At 63.6% G+C, this 23,062-nt stretch overlaps 1 protein-coding gene across 4 annotated transcripts in view; it reads right to left on the bottom strand.

Annotated features, from left to right (window-relative positions):
• KMT2D (lysine methyltransferase 2D) overlaps positions 1-18,063 on the bottom strand; it is a 32,134-nt gene extending 14,071 nt beyond the window's left edge. For 3 of the 4 annotated variants that reach the window (XM_058042073.1, XM_058042077.1, XM_058042074.1), the window contains exons 1-35: positions 17,999-18,063; positions 16,547-16,625; positions 16,328-16,454; positions 15,993-16,246; positions 15,775-15,872; positions 15,527-15,692; positions 15,248-15,413; positions 15,051-15,165; positions 14,817-14,974; positions 13,869-14,719; positions 13,517-13,651; positions 12,561-13,423; positions 12,267-12,380; positions 11,859-11,969; positions 11,653-11,757; positions 11,266-11,447; positions 11,022-11,186; positions 10,825-10,931; positions 10,691-10,732; positions 10,384-10,599; positions 10,120-10,263; positions 9,913-10,029; positions 9,320-9,444; positions 9,039-9,228; positions 8,253-8,327; positions 7,844-7,948; positions 7,550-7,723; positions 7,180-7,264; positions 6,835-7,079; positions 6,489-6,562; positions 6,357-6,407; positions 4,546-6,225; positions 3,719-3,889; positions 2,368-2,516; positions 95-2,163 (exon numbers count right to left, since the gene is read on the bottom strand). In XM_058042073.1, the coding sequence (XP_057898056.1) occupies positions 95-2,163; positions 2,368-2,516; positions 3,719-3,889; positions 4,546-6,225; positions 6,357-6,407; positions 6,489-6,562; positions 6,835-7,079; positions 7,180-7,264; positions 7,550-7,723; positions 7,844-7,948; positions 8,253-8,327; positions 9,039-9,228; positions 9,320-9,444; positions 9,913-10,029; positions 10,120-10,263; positions 10,384-10,599; positions 10,691-10,732; positions 10,825-10,931; positions 11,022-11,186; positions 11,266-11,447; positions 11,653-11,757; positions 11,859-11,969; positions 12,267-12,380; positions 12,561-13,423; positions 13,517-13,651; positions 13,869-14,719; positions 14,817-14,974; positions 15,051-15,165; positions 15,248-15,413; positions 15,527-15,692; positions 15,775-15,872; positions 15,993-16,246; positions 16,328-16,454; positions 16,547-16,595 (9,478 nt within the window). In that variant the 5' untranslated portion in view covers positions 16,596-16,625; positions 17,999-18,063. The remainder of the gene's footprint in view (positions 1-94; positions 2,164-2,367; positions 2,517-3,718; positions 3,890-4,545; positions 6,226-6,356; positions 6,408-6,488; positions 6,563-6,834; positions 7,080-7,179; positions 7,265-7,549; positions 7,724-7,843; positions 7,949-8,252; positions 8,328-9,038; positions 9,229-9,319; positions 9,445-9,912; positions 10,030-10,119; positions 10,264-10,383; positions 10,600-10,690; positions 10,733-10,824; positions 10,932-11,021; positions 11,187-11,265; positions 11,448-11,652; positions 11,758-11,858; positions 11,970-12,266; positions 12,381-12,560; positions 13,424-13,516; positions 13,652-13,868; positions 14,720-14,816; positions 14,975-15,050; positions 15,166-15,247; positions 15,414-15,526; positions 15,693-15,774; positions 15,873-15,992; positions 16,247-16,327; positions 16,455-16,546; positions 16,626-17,998) is intronic. The other variant, XM_058042076.1, reaches the window with a different exon arrangement.
• Between the last annotated feature and the right edge of the window lie 4,999 nt (positions 18,064-23,062).

Genomic DNA, 23,062 nt, shown 5'->3' with positions numbered 1-23,062 from the left:
CTGAGACAGAGACCAGAGCACGTTCAGCCCTATACCCCCACACCCAAAAAGGCCTCGTGCTCCCACAAAAAAAAATCCCCCCCCCAGCCCCTACCTGTGTCTGGGAAGAAGCTGTTGGCCAACTGCTGCTGCATGACGAGCTGGGGGGGCTTCAGGCCCAGGCTGGGGGGCTGCACCCCGCCCATCGGCTTCTGCACCAGCACCTGCTGCTGGCTCTGCTGTGGCTGCCCCAGGGCCACCTGCACCCCATGGGGGGACGACAGCACGTGGGGCTGCCCAGAGCCCATGCCCATGTGGGGGGCCAGAGCTGGGCCCTGCTGGGGTGCGTTGAGCCGGGGGGGCTGCGGTGGCAGCAGAGGTGGCCGGGCCACCAGCCCCAGCTGGAGGGGAGTCTGAGGGGTGCCCAGACGGGGTGGCTGCCCCTCGGGAGGCTGCCCAGATGCCCCTGTGTGCAGCATGGGGTGCCCCGGGGCTTGGAGGTGGGGGGTGCCACGGGGCAGGTGGGCTGACATCTGCTGCTTCTTCTGCAGCTCCTTCTTCTCGTGCTCCAGGAGGTCCTCGATGAGCAGGGGCAGCTCGCTGGCCACCAAGGAGCTCTCCATCTTGTCCAGGTCATCTGCTGGCGAGTGCCGGGCACTGCCCAGCCCCAAAGCTCCACTGTCCAGCTCAAACTTCTCCAGCAAGGGGTTGGTCTGACCACCCAGCTGGGCAGTTGCCAGCCCACGGCCAGGGCCGGTGTAGGGGTCCTTCTCCAGCACGGGGACACCGGCGTGGCCACTGTTGGAGAACTGAGTCATGCCAAGGCGAGTGGGGCCAGTGCTGGAGCTCAGGAGGGTCTGGCCAGGTTTGACACTCAGTCCCAGGGAGGCAGAGATTTTATCTGTGCCCTGCAGTGCCTCTGACTTGATGGGGGGACCGGCGGTGGTGAACTGGCAGGGCGAGGTCTTCAGGCAGCCTTCCTCCAGCTTGGGCTTGACATCAGTGGGCAGCGAAGCGGGCTTTGCCTCTGCACCCTGCGCCTTGAAAGTCGGGTCAGGGGCCAGCACAGCGCCCGTGGGGCAGGCAGAGAGTCCCAAGCCCATCCCAGACACCAATCCTTCCTTGGGCACCTCCTGATCCTCTGCAGATGGGGTCACATCTTTGCTGTCCCCAGCGTCAGGGAGCTTCAAGGTGGGTGCTGGTGGTTCTGTCTTGAGCTGGGCCTCCCGCTCTGCCTTCTCGTTGGCCGACTCCACCAGGCGCAGGTGCTCGTTGAAGATGTCCTTCTTGTCCCCGGTGTCCAGCTCGGGGTCGGTGTAGGCCAGCAGGTCGAACTCATCACCGTTCAGCAGGTCGTCGAGGTGGGGGTCTGCTGTCTCCAGGCTGTCCAAGTTGTCCAAGTCATCGTCCCCTTTGGCCACATCTGGATCCAGGCTAAGGTTGGCCAAATCATCATCATCTTCCAAGTCCTTGTGGGAGCCAAAGTCGTCATCCAGATCGGGCTCCACGGGCACCTCGCAGGGCAGCCGTGCCCCCTCCAGGCTCAGGTGGCTTTTCCCAGGGGCGGGCGCAGGCTCTGGAGCAGGGCCATCCTTGGCACCCTCGGGGCGCAGGGTGGCACCGGAGGACAGGGGGCGCGGAGGGATGTGCTGCTGCAGCTCCAGGGTGGGCGCTGGCAGTGGAGGTGCCACCTTGGCGTGGGGCTGCTGGTGGCTGTTGCCCATCTCGGCTCCCTGTGGGGACGCGGGTGGCAGCGGCGCTGGAACCTTCTGGGATGGCAGCGCCTGCATGGGCATCACTGGGGTGCACAGGGCCTGCGGGGTGCCCTCCTCCCCGGGCAGGAAGAATCGAGGCCGGGGCGCCTGCGGGGCAAAGGGAGATCCCACGACACCCCCAGGTCCTTTCTGCACGTTGTGTCGGAGCTCGATGAAGGGAGCGCCCAGGGCAGCTGCCGAGGGGGGCACGGCCTCGGCAGGGGTGGGCAGGCGGGTGCCCAGGGTGCCCATGGGGGTGCCAGCGGCTGGGGGGGCGAAGCGGGAGGTGACAGGGAGCCTCAGGGCCGCCACTGCTGCTTGTTGCTGCTGCTGCTGCTGCCACAGGTGCTGCTGCTGCTGCTGCTGCTGTGGGGATGGTGATGGGAACACCCCACGGGGGTAGAAGGCCTGGGGAGGCCCCACCGCCGCCCTGCAAGACACCGTGGTGTTGGCACCAGCTTGGCACAGCCCCGACACGCCACGTCCCATCCCTCTAAGACCGTGCCAAGCACCCAAAATCCCACAGCCATCCCCTCCCTCCAGAGCGATCCCCGCACGCTGGGGGTCTGTGGGTGATGTCTGCCGGCTCCCACCCCTGCACGCTGAGCCCGTGGCACTGCCAGGGGGCACCCACCGCCCGCTGATGTCCAGCATGGCTGGCGTGGCCGCCGGCGGGGGCCGGGAGAGCCGCTCGTCCTGCGTGAACGCTGCCTGCACCATGACGGAGCCAGGCAGCTTCCCTGCGCCTGCTGCCGTGGCCAGAGTGCCCAGGAGAGCCTTGTCCTGGGAAAAGGAAGGAAAAAAGAGTCACCCATCCATCAGCCACAGCATCCCTCTTGTCCCTCCATCAACCACAACATCCATCTTTACATCTCCATCAGCCACATCTCCGTGCCCTTCCCTCAGCTGCATCCCCCCAAGCCCCTCTATCAGCCACATCCCCCATGCTCCTCTATCAGCCACATCCCCCAAGCCCCTCTATCAGCCACATCCCCCAAGCCCCTCTATCAGCCACATCCCCCATGCTCCTCCATCAGCCACATCCCCCAAGCCCCTCTATCAGCCACATCCCCCAAGCCCCTCCATCAGCCACATCCCCATGCTCCTCTATCAGCCACATCTCCCCAAGTCCCTCAATCAGCCACATCCCCCCCTGTGCTGCATCCCCCCATGCTCCTCTATCAGCCACATCCCCCAAGCCCCTCCATCAGCCACATTCCCCAAGCCCCTCTATCAGCCACATCCCCCAAGCCCCTCTATCAGCCACACCCCCCAAGCCCCTCTATCAGCTGCATTCTTCCCATGTCCCTCCATCAGCGACATTTCCCAGTGCCCACCATGCCCCTCCATCAGCCACGTTATCCCCCATGCCCCTCTCAGCCATATTCCCCTGCCATGACCCTCCACCAGCTTCATCCTCCCATGCCCCTCCACCAGCTTCATCCCCCACGTGCCCCTCCACCAGCCACATGATTCCCCTTGCCCCCCTCCATCAGTCATATTCCCCTGCGTCCCTCCCTCAGCTGCATCCTCCTTGCCCCTCCATCAGCCACATCCCCCCCGTGCCCACTGTGCCCCTCCATCAGCCACATCCCCTCATGCCCCTCCATCAGCTGCATTGTTCCCGTGTCCCTCCATCAGCCACATCCCTCCACCCCGTGCCCACCATGCCCTTCCATCAGCCACATCCCCCCCGTGCCCCTCCATCAGCCACATCCCCCCCGTGCCCCTCCATCAGGCACATACCCCCATGTCCTTCCACCAGCTGCATCCTCCCATGCCCCTCTATCAGCCACATTCCCCTGCCATGCCCATCATGCCCCTCCATCAGCCACATCCCTCCTGTGCCCCTCCACCAGCCACATCATCCCCCGTGTCCCACCATCAGCCACATCCCCGGATTTGCCCCTCTATCAGCTGCATCCCCCCTTGCTCCTCCCTCAGCCACACCCCTCCCCATGCCCACTGTGCCCCAGTTCTCCCACCTGTGCTGGCTGGTACGGGGCCATGCCCCGGCTCAGCTCGAAGCTCTGCCCGCTCTCAGGTGCCCAGGCAGCGGGTGAGGAGGAGGCGGCAGCAGCCGCGCTCTCCTTCTCCTGCCGAAGGCTGTTCCTCTGGATCTGCTGCCGGATCAGCAGCTCCCGGAGCCGCTGGCGCTGAGAAGAATCCAGAGTTAGAGCCCAGAGTGGCAACAGGACCAAAATCAGCAAAACAAACCATGCACAGAGTGACCATTAAAGCCTTCACAGCCCCAGTTTTTCCCTCTCATTCTCTCCCAAACCCAAATGGATGCAACTGGTCAGCAGCTCCTGGAGCCAATGACGCTGAGAACTCAGTGTTAGAGCCCAGAGTGGCAACAGGACCAAAACCAAAAATAAACCACACAGAGAGTGCCCATCAATGCCTTCACAGCCCCAGTTTTCCCCTCCCATTCTCTCTCAAACCCAAATGGATGCAACTGGATGAGCAGCTCCTGGAGCCACTGGTGCTGAGAATTCAGATTTAGAGCCCAGAGTGGCAACAGGACCAAAATCAGCAAAACAAACCATGCACAGAGTGGCCATTAACGCCTTCACAGCCCCAGTTTTTCCCTCTCATTCTCTCCCAAACCCAAATGGATGCAACTGGTGAGCAGCTCCTGGAGCCACTGACACTGAGAACTCAGTGTTAGAGCCCAGAGTGGCAACAGGACCAAAACCAGCAAAACAAACCATACACAGAGTGCCCATTAATGTCTTCACAGCCCCAGTTTTTCCCTTCCATTCTCTCCCAAACCCAAATGGATGCAACAAGATCCCAGGAGAGACCTCACCTGCCGCTGCTTCTCCAGCTCCGACTGGCTCATGGTGCCCAGAGCCCCGTCCTGGGCACCGGGCAGCTCCGCCAGCTCCCGGTTTGGGGGTGCTGAGAGCCCTGCAGCCACCTCCTCCCTCTTGTCGGCCGTCAGTCCCAGCGCAGCGCGGGGCAGGAAGGTTCCAGAAGGGTCCTGCTGCTGCGGGGGAGCCGGGGCCTGCGGCGGCAGCACCGATGGCGGCCGCAGGGGCGAGAGGCTGTAGGAGTCGGGGGCGGCGGTGCCAGGGCCCAGCGGGCTGCTGGCCTGGTGGAAGCTGGGGGACGAGGCGTAGGCCGAGCTCTGGGGCTTCCCAGAGCCGTAATGGCTGTTGATCCCATGGGGCTGGTGGGACGGGGAGCCCTTGAGCGGCTCTGAGACGGCCGGGGGGAAGGTGAAGCGCATGGCGGGCTGGCTGCCCGGGAAAACGCTGGCACCGGGCGAGCGGGCAAAGGGCGGCTGTGGCCCTGCCGCTGCCTTGGCGTGGGGGTCACCTGCTGGGGTGCCCCCAAAAGCTCCGCCAGCTGCCCCCACTGATTTGAACCCCGGCTCCGGCAGCTGTGGGCGGGGGGGTTTGTGCAGCGGGGTGAAGGGATCCCGGGACTGCGGCCGGGAGGGCGGCTGGGAGTAGGGATCCGGGGACTGGAAGCGAGGGGTGACTGGGGACTGGCAGAAGGCTTCGTTGGACAGAGGGCGGGGGGTCAGGGGGGACTGGGAGCTGGACTGGGACTGGGGGCTGGCGGGGATGCGGGAGAAGGGCTCAGAGGGCAGCGAGCGGGGCGGGAGGGCGCAGCAGGCCTCGGGGGGCTGCAGCCGGGGCGTCAGTGGGGGCTGTGAGTAGGGGTCCAGGTAGGGAGACTGACGGTACAAATCAGGGTGGCCTGGGGGCGAGGGGGCCAGGGGATGGGGGTCGGGGGGCCGGTGCCCCAGCCCCGGGCTCTGCGGCTCTACCTGAGAGACCCGAGGGGTCATGGGGGCTTTGAAGACGTCGGCCGCCTTCAGCTCCGCAGCCGAGAGGTGGGGGCCGCCTGGGGAGTCCCCGTAGCCCATGGCAGAAGCATAGCCAGGTGAGCAGACCCCCAGGCTTCCCCCATCCTCCTTCTTCACCTCCAGACCCTTCTTCTGCTCCCCAAAAGGCAGGGGAGAGAGCAGGGCCTCAGGGGGCCGTGCCCCAGGACTCCCTGGCACCGACAGGTTGTCCAAGGAGGGGCACCGGGGCTTCAGGAAGGGGTCAGGGGTGCCAGGCTGGTGCCGAGGGGTGCCAGGCGGGGTGGGGTGGAAGTCAGGGGGAGCACGGGGGGCTGTGAGGGGCTGGGGCTGGCTAGGGAAGGGCTGGAAGGCAGCCCCCGACGTGGGGCTCTGGCCCAGGGGCGAGGGGAAGCGAGGCTCCAGCGCGTAGGCGGGCGCCGCGCCGTAGGGATCGTGCGAAGGCACTTGGGCAGGGGACTGGGGCGGGAGCTTGAGGAAGAGCTCGCTGGGAGACTCAGGTCCCCCTCCAGCACCCGCTGGGGGCTTCAGGAAGCCCTCGCCGGTGGCTGGGGGGCTGCTGATGTAGATGGGCTGTGCCCCCGGCGGCACCGGGATCCGCAGGTGCAGCGAGGGCCTCTCGGGCTTGCGCAGTCCCTCCCCTTTGGTCTGCTTGTTGATCTGGCTCTCGGCCTGCTGCAGAGAGAGCCGGGCTGTCAGCGCTGTGGGAGCCCCTCCCCACGGGGTGGGCACGGGCTGGGGCGGGCACAGCAATGTCCCCCAAGGCTGGGCCGGGGCCGCCGGGCACCTCCCCGCGCCTCACGTACCTTCTGCACCTTGTTGATGCGATGAGCCGCCCGGTTATCTTTGGCCTTTTGCTAACAAAGACACGAAGCCAGCTGACTTGCAGCCCCCCGGGTGCCCCGGCCCCACCACCCCACTGACCTCCTGGCACTCACCAAATATGGGGCTTTGTCCGTGGCAGGGACTTTCCTCCAGAGCTTCATGATCTGTTTGCAGCGGCTCGACCAGTCTGGGAGTCCAGTACGAGCAGATACAGGGGAGGAAAGCAACGTTAGCCCGGACCTGAGGAGCTCACTCCTATCCTTGGTGGGTCACTGTCCCACCCTCATGTGAAGGGACAACCCAGGAGACAGAGCTAAGACCCCCTACCCACTTTAAAGAACACTTCAGTGGCAGAACAGCTGGGATCTCCCCTCAAAAAAGGAACCAGGGGAGTTACACTCCACCCATACCCCCAACCCTCACCCCAATGGGGCGGCTGCAGCCCCCCCAGAGCCCTACCTGGATAATCCTGCTTGAGGTTGGGGAAGTTCATGTTGGCGTAGAGGACAGGGGAGATGGTGGAGAGCTCACCCAGCTCCTCGTCCTTCTCCCAGCGCTGCAAACTGCGCTGGTTGTAGGACAGCCCGTCGCCCTCGCCCTCCGTCGTGGGCGTCGTGGGGGTCGAGGGGGTGGTGGCGGCCGAGCTGCTGGCCCAGGGGCTCTCGGGCTCGCAGTGGTCTGGGCTGAAGAAGCCACTCCGCTCCCTGAGTGGAGAGAGTGTTACAGGTTGTAAGAATGTGTGGGTCACAGGACAGCCTGCAGTTCAGTTCCTCCAAGGAGGGGACCCCCAGCTCCTCTGAGTACCTGTTGTCGAGGAATGGGGACTGGCAGACCCCCGAGTACGAGTCCAAGGAGACAGATCCGGAGAGTGAGCCCAGGGAAACGCTCCCTATGAGGGAAACAAGATGGGTTGCAGGGAAAACAAAGTTGGGGAACAAACCTGCACCTACCCTGGGAGTCCAAACAACTCCCAGACAGCACAACCCCCAAATTCTTCTCTAGATTCACCCTCAGAGCAACAGGGAATACCCAGGAGTATGGGCTCTCAGACACCACAGGCACCGTTGAGTGAGTGAGTGAGTTTGGCTTTCCTGAGGCTGGAAACAATCCCTGCCCTTCACCACACAATTCCAGGGACCTCCTGGATGATGAGGGCTCTGCCAATTCCACCCACCCTGCCCCGAGAGCTGTAGGTCTCCTTGCAGGAAGGGCCGCTGTGCTCGGCTGGGGTCCTGCCCGGCCTCCATCCCCGCGGCCACGCAGTTGAGGGGCTGCTCCCCACGCTCCGCTGAGCCCAGCACGTCCTTGAAGAGCTGCTGCACGTCCTTGCTCTCCATCTTGGGCAGCTCTGCAGAGACAAACACAGGAGAAGCTGGGTGCAAATACCACACTGATGGGAAGCAGAGAAACCTCGGGGTCACGGTCCTGGCACACCTTCAGCAGAAGAGGGAGCACAGGATGGTCTCACCTTCCGTGGGGATCTTGTCGAGGTCGGAACTCAGCGCTCCCTCGCCTGGGGTGGCCGGTTTTTCGGTGTCCCCGCGGTCTGGGGAATCCTTGGGCTCGTCGGCTCCTGAGGAAGAATCAAGAAGTGCCCTCAGCCCCCTGGGGAACCCCGGCTCAGGGTTTTGGGGACCCCCATGGGGCAGCCCCTGTCACCCAACAAGGGACACGAATCCATCGGTCCTCCAGCGGCGCCGCGCCACAAGGGGGCGCTCTAAGCCCCACTCTATGGTCACGGGCATCATGGGATTGACCATAGAGCTCAGCCCTGCCTAGAGCGGAGCCCTCAACCATAGAGAGTTTGGTCTCGGTGCGTGTGGGCGCCCTGTGCCCCGTGGAGGACTCGGCTCTGAGGGTCCCCACAGGGGTCTCACCCAGCTCCTCGGCCTTGGCGTCGTCCTTGCCATCGTCATCGGGAGCGGCGGCGCTGCCGTCAGTGCTGTCGTCGCCTGCAGGGTAGCCCAGGATTCAGTGAGCAGGGTCAGGATCCCCCCTCCCCCGAGCCCCAGTGCCTTCCCTCAGCGGTGATGGCCGCCCTCACAGCCCTCGGCCTTGCCCAACGAGCCTCAGAGCCCCCAGCACTGCTCACAACGGGGGTCCCCAACAATCCAGCGACTCCGATATCCCCCCAAGACCCCCAATAACCCAGGACCCTCAACAACCCCCTCAGCCATTCCCAGCCATCCTGGGGACCCCAAGAACTTCCAACAAGGCAGGGATCCCACAGCAACCTCAGGACAACCCCCAAGAAACCCCAACAACCCCAGCGACATCTGATATCCCCAGGCACCCTGAACAATCCCCTCAGCCATTCCCAGCCATCCTGGTGACCCCAACGAGCCCCAACAAACCCAGGGACCCCCAATATACCCTCAAGACCCCCAACAAGCCCAGGGACCCTGAACAACCCCCTCAGCCATCCTGGGGACCCCAACAATTCCAACAAACCCAGGGACAACCCCCAACAAGCCCAGGGACCCTGAACAACCCCCTCAGCCATCCTGGGGACCCCAACAAGTTCCAATAACCCCAGGGACAACTCCCACAAGTCCCAACAAGCCCAGGGATCCCCAACCCCAGTAGGGACCCACAACAACCCCTCGCCAACCCCTGTAACTCCCCCCGTGTTAAGCTGCAGACCCACTCCTGGCCACACTCACCTCGGGGGTGGGTGGGGGTCTCCCTCCTGTCCGGGGTGCCCCCCTGCAGTGCCCCAGCGAGGTTGGGGTCCCCCTTGGGCCTTGGGGCACCCTGGCCCAAGGCGGGGCGGGCGGCCCCGTCCCCAACCCCGCCTGCTGCCAGCAGCGCCTTGCGGCTCAGGTCCATCAGTGCCTTCCCAAAAAACGCCTCCTGCAATTGGGGAGGGGGTTCTATCAGCATGTGGGGGTCTCCCCCATCCATCTCCTCATCCATTCCAAGCCCCTCCACCCATCCATCCCACCTGCAGGTACGGGGGGAACATGTCCTCCAACTTGCTCTTCTTCCGTCCCCGGCGCTTCTTCTTCTCGTCCCCCTCTCCTGAGCCAGGATCCAGGCCAGCCTCGGCTGGGACGTCACCAGGAGCCCCTGCAAGAGCCCCCCAGCAATGAAAACCACCCCCAAAAAAGGGTCTGGGGATGGTCCTGTGCCACTGGAGGGGCACTGCACATCCCTGGGGGTGAGAAGGGAATGGGAAATAAAGGGGAAGGGAAGGGAAGGGAAGGGAAGGGAAGGGAAGGGAAGGGAAGGGAAGGGAAGGGAAGGGAAGGGAAGGGAAGGGAAGGGAAGGGAAGGGAAGGGAAGGGAAGGGAAGGGAAGGGAAGGGAAGGGAAGGGAAGGGAAGGGAAGGGAAGGGAAGGGAAGGGAAGGGAAGGGAAGGGAAGGGAAGGGAAGGGAGAAAAAAAGGAGAAAAGGGGGGAAAAAAGGGGGAAAGGGGAAAAAGGGGGGAAAAGGGGGAAAAAAGGGGGAAAAGGGGGGGAAAAGATGGGGGAAGGGGGGGGAAAACGGGGTGGGGGGGAAGAGAGGGGGAAAAACCAGGGAATCACTGGGCCCTACCATCCTCAGGGTGTCCCTCGGTGCTCAGCCCCTCACGCCCCACGTCTGGCAGCACTGCTGAGATCTTCTTGAGCCGCGTGTGGGACTTGCGCTGCCTGACCATGAACCCACCGATGCCTGGGGGGCAGAGGAGGAGTGGGGATCACAGTGGGGTCACAGAAGAGCCCAGAAGGGTTCAGAGCCTGCAGGACACTGCAGGACACTCACCAGGCCGGTACGGTTTGCGCTTCCTCTTCTTGCACTCCTCAGGGTCCTCCAGCCCCTTCCCCGAGTCCCCATCAGCTCCAACGTCACGGTCAGGGCTGGCCGGAGCCTCCAGCTTGATCTCACACTCCATGTGCTCCACACCCACTGCTGGGGGGGGTGCACATTAGTGGGACCCCCTGACACCCCAACACTGCAACCCCCCCGGCTCTCCCAGCAGGAACACCCACGCTGCAACGCCTCAGCTCTGCCAGCAGCAACACCCACCGTCAGCTTTGAGCAGCTCATCCGTGTCCAGGTCACCATCCTTCTTGTCCTCAGGGCCCAGGGGGTCGCCCCCCTCCAGCCCCCCGTCCCCGTTGAGGGTGCCCGGGCGGCCCTTGCGCTGCCGCCGCTTGTGCAGGGGTGACAGGGTCAGGTTGCGCAGCACGGCCATCCCCGTCTCTGTCAGCCACACGCCCTCGAAGCGGAAATACTGGGGCTCTGAGGGGACAAATGCCAGCGTTGGGGACAAATGGCAGCGCTGGGCGTGTAAGCCAGAGGATGGCACAGCCCTGGGAAGCCCAGCACGTACCTGGATCCTTGGCTTTGATCATCTCTGCAGAAGGCGCGGGCACTGTGGCAGGAAAGCAGAGGAGCAGGTGAGTCCCCACAGCCCTCAAATGCCCCCCAAATCCCCCAGAGTTCCCCCCTGCCCCATGAACTCACCGGGTTTGACCACGTAGGGCTGGCAGGCGCTGCAGTCAAAACCTTCATCTGCAGCTTGCTCCACCTCCTCCTCAGTGAAGAGGCTGTCACACGCGGCATGCAACCACCTGTGGGGAGCACGGGGGACCATAACACACCACAGCCTCGCTGGGAGGACCCCAAATTCAAGCCCCTGGAACCCAGGGCACGGTGCTCACCGATCACAGTGCCGGCACTGGATGAGCAGATCGTCCTCCACGTATTTCTCACGGCAGAAGGGGCACACAACCAGGCTGGCACAGGGGGCACAGTGGGTGTAGTTGTTCTGCCACTCGCAGTGGAAGCCAGGAGATGCAGCCCCACACTGCACGCAGCACACGCACCTGCAGAGAGGCGCCCAAAGGGTCAGCACCCCAAATTTAGAGCCCAAATTTCAGCCCTGTGTGTGTGTCCCCCACGCACCACTTGCACTTCCAGCCGCCCTTGGGCACGGTCTGCAGCGGGGGGTCCAGGCAGTAGGTGTGGTAGCTGATGTCGCAGTCGTCGCAGAGCAGCAGGCGCGAGGGGTCCGAGGCTTTGCCGCACACCTCGCACACGATGCACTCCACGCAGCGCCAGCCCTTCAGCAGCATCACCTTGGTGATCTGGGCACACGGGAGGGCACCCACGTGAGCCCTGGGCACGGCCACGAGGGTCTCCAGGCTACCCCACATCCACACCCCAGGGCTTGGCGTGGACATGTCGGAGCACAACTCAACACACAAGACGTGCCAGGCACGACCTTGTGTGTCCTTGGGGGGCACAGCACAGTTCTGGGGTGGGGCTGGGGGTGCTGGGCCCCCTCCTCACCTTGCTGTTGACACAGTAGGGGTGGTAGCACTGGGAGCACTGGGAGCAGGCGAGCAGGTGCCCCTCGGCCCCACGCCCGAAGCTGCCACACACCACGCACATGTCCTGAAGGGGGAGAGGTTGTGAGTGAGGAGACACAGCTGGCAGAGGAGAGACAGAGTCTGTCCCACCCTGTCCGTCTGTCCATCCTGCCATGCCCTGGTTACCTGCATGAGCACAAACTTGTCAGTGTTGGAGAAGAGGACGACTGTGTTCTGCATGGTGTCATCATCGTCCTCATCCTCCTCCTTGCTGGGCGAGCTCTCCACATCAGCGAGCTGAGGACAGAGAGGGAGGCTCAGCACTGAGGACACCCCCTCTGTACAGTGTGAGGGCATCAGGAAGATGCAGGGCCAGCAGAACCCCTCCCCAGGGTGCAGCTCTGTACCTGCCCTATTTTTTGTGGTGAAGCCCCCAGACTCAGCAAAGGCGCAGGCATGAGACTCCATAAGACCCAACCCACCCCACATGAAGGCCTCAAGTCTTTCCATGGGAGAGATGATAGAGAAAGGGATGGGGGAGACTCTCAAAGCTCAAGGATCCCCTGGACCCTCCCTGCCCCAGCCCAGCCTTACTGCTAAGGTGTCCACAGACGAGGTGGTCGACTTCAGGCGTGCCCGGCCTCGGCCCCGGCCCCCGTGGGAGCCACCTCGGGGGCGTCTCCGCCCTGGGAAGCTGCTGCTGCGACCCTGTGGCCGAGGGGAGAGGGGAGTTACAGCACTGGGAGCAGTGGGACCCCCCATGCCAGGGCAGCAGAGAGGGCACTGCCCCCATCCCACCCCACCACACACTCGCCTACTTGCTGCCCAGTGAGGGGGCTCAGGGTGAGGGGTCCCCCCAAAATTGTGGTGAGGGGAGTCTCCCTATACCTGCTTGACACGGGAGCGGCCTGGGGAGCTGCGGCGCCGGCTCTTGTCCCCGTCCCCCTTGGCTGCTGGCTCGAAGAGCAGCGAGTCATCGGTCTCAGCACCCATTGGCAGTGACCCGGCATCCTCCTTCTGCAGACTGGCATCAGCTGAGGCTGGGCCCAGCTCAGGGGACAGAGACCCCCCACCCTCAGGGTCTGGGGAGCCCAGCAGCGGCTCCGAGCCGGGGAAGCTGCTGCTCGTGTCCCCCTGGCTCAGGTTGGAGATCTCGTTGAGGATGTCGGGCCGTGGGCGCAGCGCGGGGGGCTCGGGGCACCCCTCGTCCCCGTGGCCCAGCAGCTTCTCGGTGGTGGTGCACACCTCCATGGGGGTCTCGGGGCCCAGCTCCTCTGGTTCCAGGAGCAGGGGTGACCCTGAAGGTGACCGCTTGACTTCTGCTTCCCCCCCAGCCCGGCCTTCTTCCAGGGCATCCTCCTCGCTGAGTGGTGGGGAGCTTCCACTGGTGCCCTCCCTCTCCAGCCTCGGTGCTTCTTCTTCCTCCTCTTCCTCCTCCTCAGGCAGGCTTGGGAAGGGCCTCAGCTCGGGGGATGGGCTGCCCTGGGGGGCATCTGCAGGGGGGCTGGCTGGGGACTCCCCCTCAGCAGCGGCCATCTCCATCTCCTCATCCTCAGGGGGCTCGGCAGGGGCCAGGGTGACAGCAGGAGAGCCCAGGGGTGGCGGTGGGGAGCCAGGGGGGTCGGTGTCCATGGCGATGCCAGGGCTGCCAGGGGGCTCGGGCAGGGCTGGCGTGGGGGGCTCGAGCACCTCGTCCTCCTTGGCATCAGGGGAGGGCGCTGGGGTCCGTGCAGGTGAGATGGCACGGAGAGCTGGGGGGAGAGAGGGGAGAAGTGTGAGATACCACAGCCCCCCCAGAGACACCCACACCCCCAGTCCCAACCCTGGTGTTTCCCCAGACCCACCTGGGGGAGCTGAGGGTGGGGGTGTCATCTCAGGGGGCAGCGAGGGCTCTGGCTCCAGCTCCATCTCCTCCTCAGGGAGCACCTCTGGAGCCAGGGCTGGCGCTTCCTCTGCCACTGTCACCTCAGGGAGGAGACCTGGGGGATGGAGATGGGGTGAGGGAGTGTGGGGGTCCCCTCCATCCCCTCCCTGTGCCACCCAGCCTGGCATTGAGAGGTCCCAAAGTACCCCAAACAGGGCACCAACATATGAAAAGAGAAGGAATAGATGAATCAGGCAAAGCCAGGGCTGGGAGAAGCCGCAAAAAAACATCCAGAGGAGGGAAAAGAGGACAGTGAGAAGTGCCCAGATTACCTGGTGGTTTCAGGTCCTCCTCGGGGGGCAGCTCGCTGGGGACTGGCTCTTCAGGGGCCAACTCAACAAGGGGGGGCTCTTCAGGGCTCAGCTTCTCGGGGGGCAGCGCTTCAGGAAGGGGGTCCTTGGGGAGCAGCTCCATGGGGGGAGGTTCACTGGGGGGCAGCTCCTCAGGGGGTGGCTTGTTGAGGGGCAGCTCATCCAGGGATGGCTCATTGAGGGGTGGCTCTTCAAGGGGGGGAGGTTTGGGGGGTGACTCGTTGGGGGGCAGCTCGTCAGAGGGTGATTTGTCAACGGGCAGTACTTCAGGGGGGGGCAGCTCACGGGGGGGTGACTTTTCAAACGCTGGTTTCTCAGGGGGCAGCTCAGCAAGGGGAGGGACATCGAGGGGCAGCTCGTTGTGGGGGGGTTCACTGGGGGGCAACTCCTCGAGGGAGGGTCTGTCAGGGGGCAGCTCAGCAAGGGATGGGGTCTCGAGGGGCAGCTCCTCACAGGGAGGCTCCTCGGGGGGCAGCAGGAGAGGAAGGGGCTCCTCAGGGGGCTGCACTTCAGGAGGCTGAATGTCAGAGGGCTGCGTGTCGGGGGGCGGCTGATCGAGGGGCAGCTCATCTGAGGGAAGTTCTTCGGGGGGTTCTTCACTGGGGGGCACCTCCACAGAGGCCAGCTCGCCAGGAGGACACTCAGCATTGCCTGGGGGAGCCTCCTTGGGGTCTGGGGGTGCCTCTTGGGGGTCTGGGGGTGTCTCCTTGGGTTCCACGAGGGGCTGCGTCTCCTCATCACACCCCACAGGCTCCAGCTCAGGCGGGGGCACGGGCGCATCCGTCGAGTCGCTGGGGACAGGGGACTCTGACCTGGGATGGGGGAACCTGGGTGAGGGGACAGCACTCAGGCCACCCCACAGAGGGCCTGAGCCCCCCCCTCCAAAGCAGCACTCCCATCCCCACTCACATCTGGGCAGGTGGGTCAGGCTGTGGTGAAGGTTCTGGCGCCGTGGGGACATTGGCCGTGGCACGGCGCTGCTGGCAGTCCCCACACACCTCCGAGCCCGGGGACCACCGGCAGCTGGAGCTGGGGCGCTGGCCACAGTCTGAGCAGACCCAGCAGTTCTGGGGGGAAGCAGAGATGTGTCAAGGGGTGCAGGGGGGGCAGGCACAGCGTACCCCAAGTGAGAGCAGGACGTACCTTGCACTTCCAGGAGCCGGTGGGGAGGCCCTGGGTGGCTGGCTCCGTGCAGGAGCTGTGGTAGCCCTTGTCACACGCCTCGCACACCAGCATGGCAGAGTCCTGGCCGGGCTGCCTGTAGGGCACAGGGGAAAGTGAAGGCTGGGACCCCTCTTTGAGTGCACACCCCACTCCCCAGCGCGGGTCTGGGGGCTCACCTGCAGGTTTGGCACACTTTGCACCGGGGGCACTGCCAGCCCGAGCGCTTGCGAGGCGTCAGGGAGATGTTCAGGCAGGCCCCGTGGAAGTGCTGCCCGCAGCTGGTGCAGAACACCAGGTCCTGCAGCTCGCCCGGCCCGCTGCACACCGAGCACCGCGCGTCCTCTGTCAGCCACGAGAAAAGGGCGTCAGGGCCGCCTGCTCGCGGGGTTCCACCCTGCTGGGAGCAGGGCAGGAGGCTCCCAGCACCCAAGGGTGGTGTCCCCAGCCCCACGCACCCATATCCACGGCCTCAGCCACGTGCTCGGGGCAGAGCAGCCGCAAGGTCTTCATGGACTGGAAGCAGCCGCTGGCGGCGGCGCAGGGGAAGTGGTAGAGGCGGGAGCAGCCGGCGGCCGCCCGGCACGGGATGGTGGCGCCCGCCCGCCCGCAGCGTTCACATTTCTGTGAGCAGAGGAGTTGAGAGGGTCAGCAAGCGTGCAGCAAACCCTGCCGTCCCCCTGAACCCCCTTTGGGATCTGCTCACCTGTGAGATCCCTGAGAAAACAGCTCTGGCCACGCCAGCCACGTCCGGCCCCGCACCGGCCGCCCAGGCCGCACACCAGTGGTGCACCCAGCAGTGCCCTGTGGGGAGGGGGAGTCAGGGACAGCTTGGGGACACTCGGGTGGCAGGATGGGGACACTCAGGTGGCAATGGAGACACTCAAGTGGCGGTGAGGACCCTCATGCCGTGATCACACTCACCCGTCGGCTCGAAGAGCTGCGCTGGCGTCACCCCCTCGGAGAAGCCAATTTGTGCCAGGCTGTCACCCGCCAGCTCTGGCTCTGGGGGGAGCTGGCTGGGCCCTGGGGGAGCCCCTGGGCTGGGCCCATCAGGGGGTTCGTGCCCCCCCAGCCGCTCGGGCCAGTCGGGCACCGGCTCGAAGCGCTGCAGCTCCCGCTGCCCGTGTAGGCTCCAGTCCCCACAGTTGCAGAGGGCACAGCGGCGGCCCAGCGGGCTGGGAGGGGACAACAGGGGGTGTCAGGGACATTTAGGACACCTTCGACAGCTCCACACCACCCGAGTCCTCCACCCTCACCTGGCAGCCTCGGGAGGTCCCTCCGTGCCCGCGTCGTCCGGCTCTGGCCCCACAGAGGCTCCTTCGGGGGGTTTCAGGGGGTCCCCCTCGGCGCTGCCCATCTCCTCCGAGGCCATCACCCCATCGGCTGTGGGGACAGGGGTGTCACCAGCACAGGGCAAACAGGGCCAGGTGCCCAAAGTCCTGCCCACCCTGGCAGGGTCTCTGCCCATGGCTCACCTGGCGCGGCTGCGTCCTTCTCCTCGCTGGGCACCTTCTGTTCATCCATCCTGCCTCTGGCGTTCCTGGGGGGCCACAGCTATAGGGGGGGACACCCGTCAGCACCAGGAATGGTGGCACCTTCCCTGGCACCCTGCAGCCTCCCTCTAGCAAAGGGACAGGGCAGCATCTTCCCACTGCTCCCCCAAACACAATTTATAGGCTCTGGCATTGGGAATGTCCGCCAGGAGCAGAGGGTGGCACCTGCCCCACAGGGGTCCAGGAGACCCCCTGGCCTCCCCCATCACCCTCTGCCCACCAGGTCCTCCCCAAATCCAGCCAGTGCCGCCCCAACAGATCTGGAGCACCCAAACCCCCGAGTGACCTGGATTAAGGGGGAGCAGTGACCCCAACTCTACCACACACCAGCACCCCAGGGAGTCACCGAGACCCCTGAGGAGCCCTCAGGACCCTCGCAGCAAAGCTGGGACCCCCACGTGAGGAATATTCACGGCAATTCGGGATGCAGCAAAATAACGGGGTGCCCACCACCAGCACCTGCCTGTGCCCCCATTTCCTCAGGCCCAGCACCGACCCCGCACAGCACAGAGTCCCAGGCTGGGAACGGGGGGAGACTCACCCCAAAACACGACCCACACACCGGAGATGGAGTCCCGCAGCCGCTCCCTCCCACCGCTGCCTCAAGCGCACCCCAAAAACCCCGGAGGGCTCCAGCACGGCGGGGGCAGCGAGGGGGACCCCAAACCGGAGCACGGGGCACGCACGGGGGGACCCGCGGGCACCGGGGGGGCCCCAACGCAGAGTCCGGGGCACCGGGGAGGGGGGAACGCACCGGGGCAGCGCCAACCCCCCAAAAACCCGGGAGGGTCCCGGCCGCGGGGTAGGAAGCGCCGTGTCCCACCCAGCACCTCCCTGGACCCGGTTCCCGGTGGGCCCGGGGCTGTTCGGGCCCTCCCCGGAAAGGCTCCGGGGCCGGGGGGATTCGGGCCCTCCCGGGAAAGGCTCCGGGGCCGGGGAGAGGCCCGGCCCGCACCCCCCGGTGAGCCGAAACACCACGCGGGGACACCACCCCCCCCGCACCCTCCCCGGTGCTCCCGGGCCACGCTTCCCCCGCTCCCCGGTGCAACCGGGGGGTCGAACCGGCCAGGCCCCGATCCCCGGCCCACCGCGGCCTACGCTGGCACCGGCACCGGGCCCCGAGCGACGGGCCCGGCCGCAGCTGCGCTACACCCGCCCGGGCCCCGCCGGTACCGGACACAAAGGCGTGGGAGCCGCGCTCCGGGCCCGGCCCCGGTCAGGCCTTACCGGGAGCGGCGGCACGGCGGAGGCGGCGCGGCCCGGAGCCCGCACGACCGCGGGGCCGCTCCTTCCGGGGCCGCCGGGGCCCGTCCCGCCCGCGCGGGCCCCACGGCGGGGCCGTTTGCACCCCCGCGCCCCCCGCCCGGTGCTCACCCCCGCGGCCGCCCTACGCCGACGGGCCTCGGGGCGCGGGGCGTTCGGTGCTCCCCGGCGCGGCCATTTCCAGAGGAAAGTAGGTCCCGCCGCCCGCCCCCGCCCCGCCCCGCCCGCCCCGCCGGGGCCGCCGCCGCGCTGGGTCCTAAGGGGGAGCCGCGGAGCGGGGGGCGCCGCCGCTCCCGCACTACTTTGGGCGGCGGGGGCTGCGGGCGGAGGGAGACGGTGCGCGGCGGGCGGGCGCTGCGGCCGCGGCGGGGGGGGGGCGCGGGGGGTGTGACGGCGCGCGCGCGGCCGCAGCGCACGCTGCCGGGCGGGGCGGGGGGGGGGGGAGATCCCTCCGCCGAGCTTAACCCCGGCGGCGCCGGGGCGGGAGCGCACGTGGGCACCGAGGGGGCGGGGCTAGAGGAGCCAGGCTCCGCCCACCGCACCGGCACCGGGGACGGATGGATGGATGGATACAGGGAGGGCGGCATTCGGGATGTGCCCCGGGCCGGTGTCCCCGTTATCTGTGTCCGGCATCAGGGTTCCCCGTAAGAGCCCACGGGACAGGTCCCGGTGTATCCGGAAGAGCTGTTGTGTCCACTGCCGGTATCCCTGTACAGGTCCAGGAATCCCCGGTAGCAGCCGCCGAGCCCGGTCCCGGTCCCCGCTAGCAGCCGCTATGCCCGGTCCCGGTCCCCGGTAGCAGCCGCCATGCCCGGTCCTGGGGTCCCCGGTAGCAGCCGCTATGCCCGGTTCCGGTCCCCGGTAGCAGCCGCCGAGCCCGGTCCCGGTCCCCGCTCACCGGCACCACGTGCTGCTGCTGCGCCCCGGTCCTGCAGCACCATGCACACCCGGTTCCGGTATCCCCGGAGCAGCCGGTGCTGCTCCCCCCCATCCCAAGGGGTGCACGGGGCCGGTACCGCCCGTTTGGACCCTGAACCCCCCCGGGGAGGGGTAGGGGGGTCAGACCCAGGACCCCCAGGAGCCCAAACCCGGTCATCTGGGAGGAAAATTGAGGGGGTGCAGCCCCACCCTGGTCCCAGCACCCCAAAAACACTTCACGCCCCCCCCCCCCAAGCAGCTCCCGTTCCTCTTTACCACCATAATTGTGTAATTAGCGCCAATTAGCCCGACTGGGTGGAGATAAGCCTCAAGGGGAACCGCAGCCAGAGCCCCCCCACACACTCACAAAGTTCTTAGGGAGAGAAATGAGGGGGACAGGGCTGGGAAACCCCCAAAATCCCAGCGAGGCTCTTGGGGTGCTCAGTGCCATGAGGAGGGGGCACATCCAGGCTTGGAGGGAGCCCAACCCAAGGAACAACCCCCCCAGTTCAGGGGTTTAGAGACAAAACAAAGTTGAATTGTTCCAGCCGCGACTCCCACGGGTCCGGGGGAACAACACCCGCATTGAGCCCTGGCTGCCCGAGCAGGAACGGCCCCGACCTGTCCTTGTGGCTGTGGGGGGGACAGCAGAGAACCCCCAGGCCGCTGGGAGCCCCGCAGGCTGTGCAAAGTGAGGGGCTCCCCCCAAGGAGGGTCCTGGGGGAGGGTCTGTCCCAGCCCAGGGGTCACAGCATGCTGGTGGGTCTGAAGCTCCTCGTGAGCTTCATGAAGGTCCCCGTGGTCGCCTGAGGGTGAGGGAACATCGGTGGCAGCACATCGGGGCTCCAGGTGGGCTCACCTGGAGGAAAATGGCTCTTCACACCTCCACCAGCTTCTTCCTTTCATCTGTCCTCGCCTCCCAGCTGGGGACACGGCAGGACAGACAGGATGTGCCAGCGGGACACACAGACACACAGGTGGGACCCCCGACCCACCCAGACCCCTCCTCACCTCTGCAGGGTCCAGAAAACCCTGGGACCCCCTCCCCAGGAGGGGCAGCACCTGCCGTGTCCCCCCCCCCCCTGCCCCAGGTGACCCAGAGGGGTCCCCCCCTGTCCCCCAATCTCAGGGGTCCCTTAGGGAATGTCACCAAGTGGATCAGGATGGAGCCATGATGATGATGATGGAGTGATGGGAGACCAGCAGCCCCACAACACCCCCAGACCCCTCAAACTGCCCCACAACACCCCAAAACTGCCCCAGCATCAGACAGAACTCCTCCTCACCCATCACCACCACCTTGGAGGCTGCAAGGGGGGCACCAGCTCAGGGGGGGCTGCCTGGGACCCCCCCAAATCCTCCTCTCAAGGCTCAGACCAGCTTCCATCTCATTCCAGGGGCACCTCAGCCCCCAAGCACAAGGTTTTAGGGTACAAGACACCCCCACAAAAATGGGGACACGTCTGTACTCATCACCTGGGGTCCCACAGGGGGATCAGGAAGAGAGACCCCTCCTCACCCACCCGGGATTTACTGCTCTGCACCGTGGGCTCACAGCCCAGGGAGGTTTTACCGGATGGGGGGGGACACAACACCGGGCTCGGTACTCCCGGTATCACCCGAGGGAGGGGATGGAGCAACGGGGAACCCCTCCCGTTGGGGCTCCAGGGGGTCCCGGGGAGGCTGAACGCAGCCCCAAACCCCCACCGGAGGTGGGCTCCCACCGTGCTGAGCCCCTCCGGTGCACCCGCCCGTTGCCGGTAATCCCCAGTGGAGCATCCCCGCTCTCACGTACACCCCGGGAACGGATTCCCGGAGCCCGGGATCCCCCCAGGCCGAGTGGCCCCGCACGGACCCACCCGGGGCTCGGTAAGCGGGGAGGAGAATTTGGCGGGAGGGCGCGGGCGGGCGCGGCAAACAGCGCAATAAACGTGCCGGGGGGGGCGGGGCCACCGCCACTACACCGGCGGCCGCACGTGACCACAACACCGCCCGCCCGCTCCCATTGGCCGCGCAGAGCGGATAGGGGCGGGGCTAAGAAGCCGCGCATGCGCTTTAGCTGGAGGGGCTCTCCATTCATGAAAAACGGAGGGAAGGGCCGTGGCCACGTGGTGGTCGCGAAATTGAGCGGGAATGGGGAGGGGGGGTGTGAAAAATGCGGATTTTATCCTTGGCTTTTCGCAAATATTCAAATGAGCATTTTATGTGTTGTGTCCGAAAGTTTTGCTATATTAATTCTCTTAAGTAGTGCATTATGTATAGTTTTAGGTTATAAAAAATGTGTATTTTATGATTGTCTTTTCGCAAATATTCAAATTAACATTTTATGTGTTATGTCTGAAAGTTTTGCTATATTAATTCTCTTAAGTAGTGCATTATATATAGTTTTAGGTTATAAAAAATGTTTATTTTATGATCAGCTTTTCGCAAATATTCAAATGAATGTTATATGTGTTGTGTTAGAAAGTTTTGCTGTATTAATTCTCTTAAGTAGTGTGTTATATATAGTTTTAGGTTATAATGTTAAAATAGAAACTATGCTATATAGGATGTGAAAAATGCAGATTTTATGATTGGCTTTTCGCAAATATTCAAACGAACATTTAATGTGTTCTGTCAGAAAGTTTTGCTATATTAATTCTCTTAAGTAGTGCGTTATATATAGTTTTAGGTTATAAAAAAAATGTGTATTTTATGATTGGCTTTTCACAAATATTCAAATGAATATTATACGTGTTGTGTCAGAAAGTTTTGCTGTATTAATTCTCTTAAGTAGTGCATTAAATATAGTGTTAGGTTATGTGAAAAATGCGGATTTTATCCTTGGCTTTTCACAAATATTCAAATTAATGGTATATGTGTTGTGTTAGAAAGTCTTGCTGTATTAATTCTCTTAAGTAGTGTGTTATATATAGTTTTAGGTTATAATGTTAAAATAGAAACTATGCTATGTAGCATATTTTTTTCTAAAGAAAAGACTCACAGTGAGATAGTAGCCAGAAGACACCGAAATCTTTCAGAGAAAGAGAATTTATTGCTCCATTATCAGGAGAAACAAACTTCTTCCCACCTTTCTTAGGCAGGAAGATGCTGTTAAGATTGTGAGAAAGAAGTTGATGCTGCCCAGACAGAATCCTGTGTTTGGATGGAATTTATGCACCATGTATGAGGTGTATGAATATGCAACAGGCTGTTGCTTTTAAGGATTAATCCTCTGTTAATGTAGGTCCTTTTTCGGGTTTATTTTGCCCAGAAAAAGGTATCTGGGCTGTCCATAACTCTTTGTTTCTGTTGGGCCAGAAAGTCCAAGAGGAACCAGGGACCCCCAGAGCCCCCAGGATCTCAAACCCCCAGCCCAGACCCTGGGATGCTCCAACCCCTCAGGACCCCCAACCCCCTGGAATGATCAATCCCAGCCCCTCCAGACTCCCCAACCACAGCTCCAACAGGAAATAGGGCCATAAACTTTCTTTATTTTCCCAAACAATTAAATAGTAGTAGTTCTTTTGAATTTTTTGGTTGGTTTTTTTTTTTTTTTTTTTTTTTTTTTTTTTTTGTTTTTTTTTTTTTAACTGAAGTGGTTAAAAGCAGGCTGCCCCCTGCCAGGGCAGGCAGGCATGGGGGACATTTATATTACCATTTATAAATAGAAAAATAAAACTCTCAAGCAGGGCGGGTTAGCAGTTAGCATGGTTAGAGTTGGACCTGGCACGGAGTGCCCATGGCAGACACCCAGTGCCCACTGTGGGTGCCAGGGACACTGTGGGTGACAGGGACGGACCCAGAGCAGGGGGACAGGCAGGAACTGCTGCCAACTGCTCAGTCTTGGGGGTGTTTTTGGCTCGATTTGGCCCCCAGGGCAGGGTCTGGTGCTGCCTGGCTGAGGTTTGACAGGCACCAAGCCCACCCCAGTGGTTAATAAAGTTTTGGGGTGTTTTTGGCATCTTCCCAGCTGGGTTTGACTCTCCTGGGCAGGGTTTGGGTGCTGCCTGGCTGGGGTTGGACAGACACCAAGCCCACCCCAGTGGTAAATAAAGTCTTGGGGTGTTTTTGGCATCCCCCCAGCTGGATTTGGCCCCCAGGAGGAGTTTTGACCCCCCTGGCTGGGTGTGACAGGCACCAAGCCCTCCTCAGTGGTTAATAAAGTTTTGGGGTGTTTTTGGCATCTTCCCAGCTGGGTTTGACTCTCCTGGGCAGGGTCTGGTGCTGCCTGGCTGGGGTGTGACAGACACCAAACCCACCCCAGTGGTAAATAAA

This window comes from Melospiza georgiana, chromosome 29 (genome assembly GCF_028018845.1).
Source record: "Melospiza georgiana isolate bMelGeo1 chromosome 29, bMelGeo1.pri, whole genome shotgun sequence".
NCBI classification, from domain to species: domain Eukaryota; kingdom Metazoa; phylum Chordata; class Aves; order Passeriformes; family Passerellidae; genus Melospiza; species Melospiza georgiana.
Note: the sequence above shows the minus strand (reverse complement) of the source record. Positions and strands in the feature narration are given on the sequence as shown.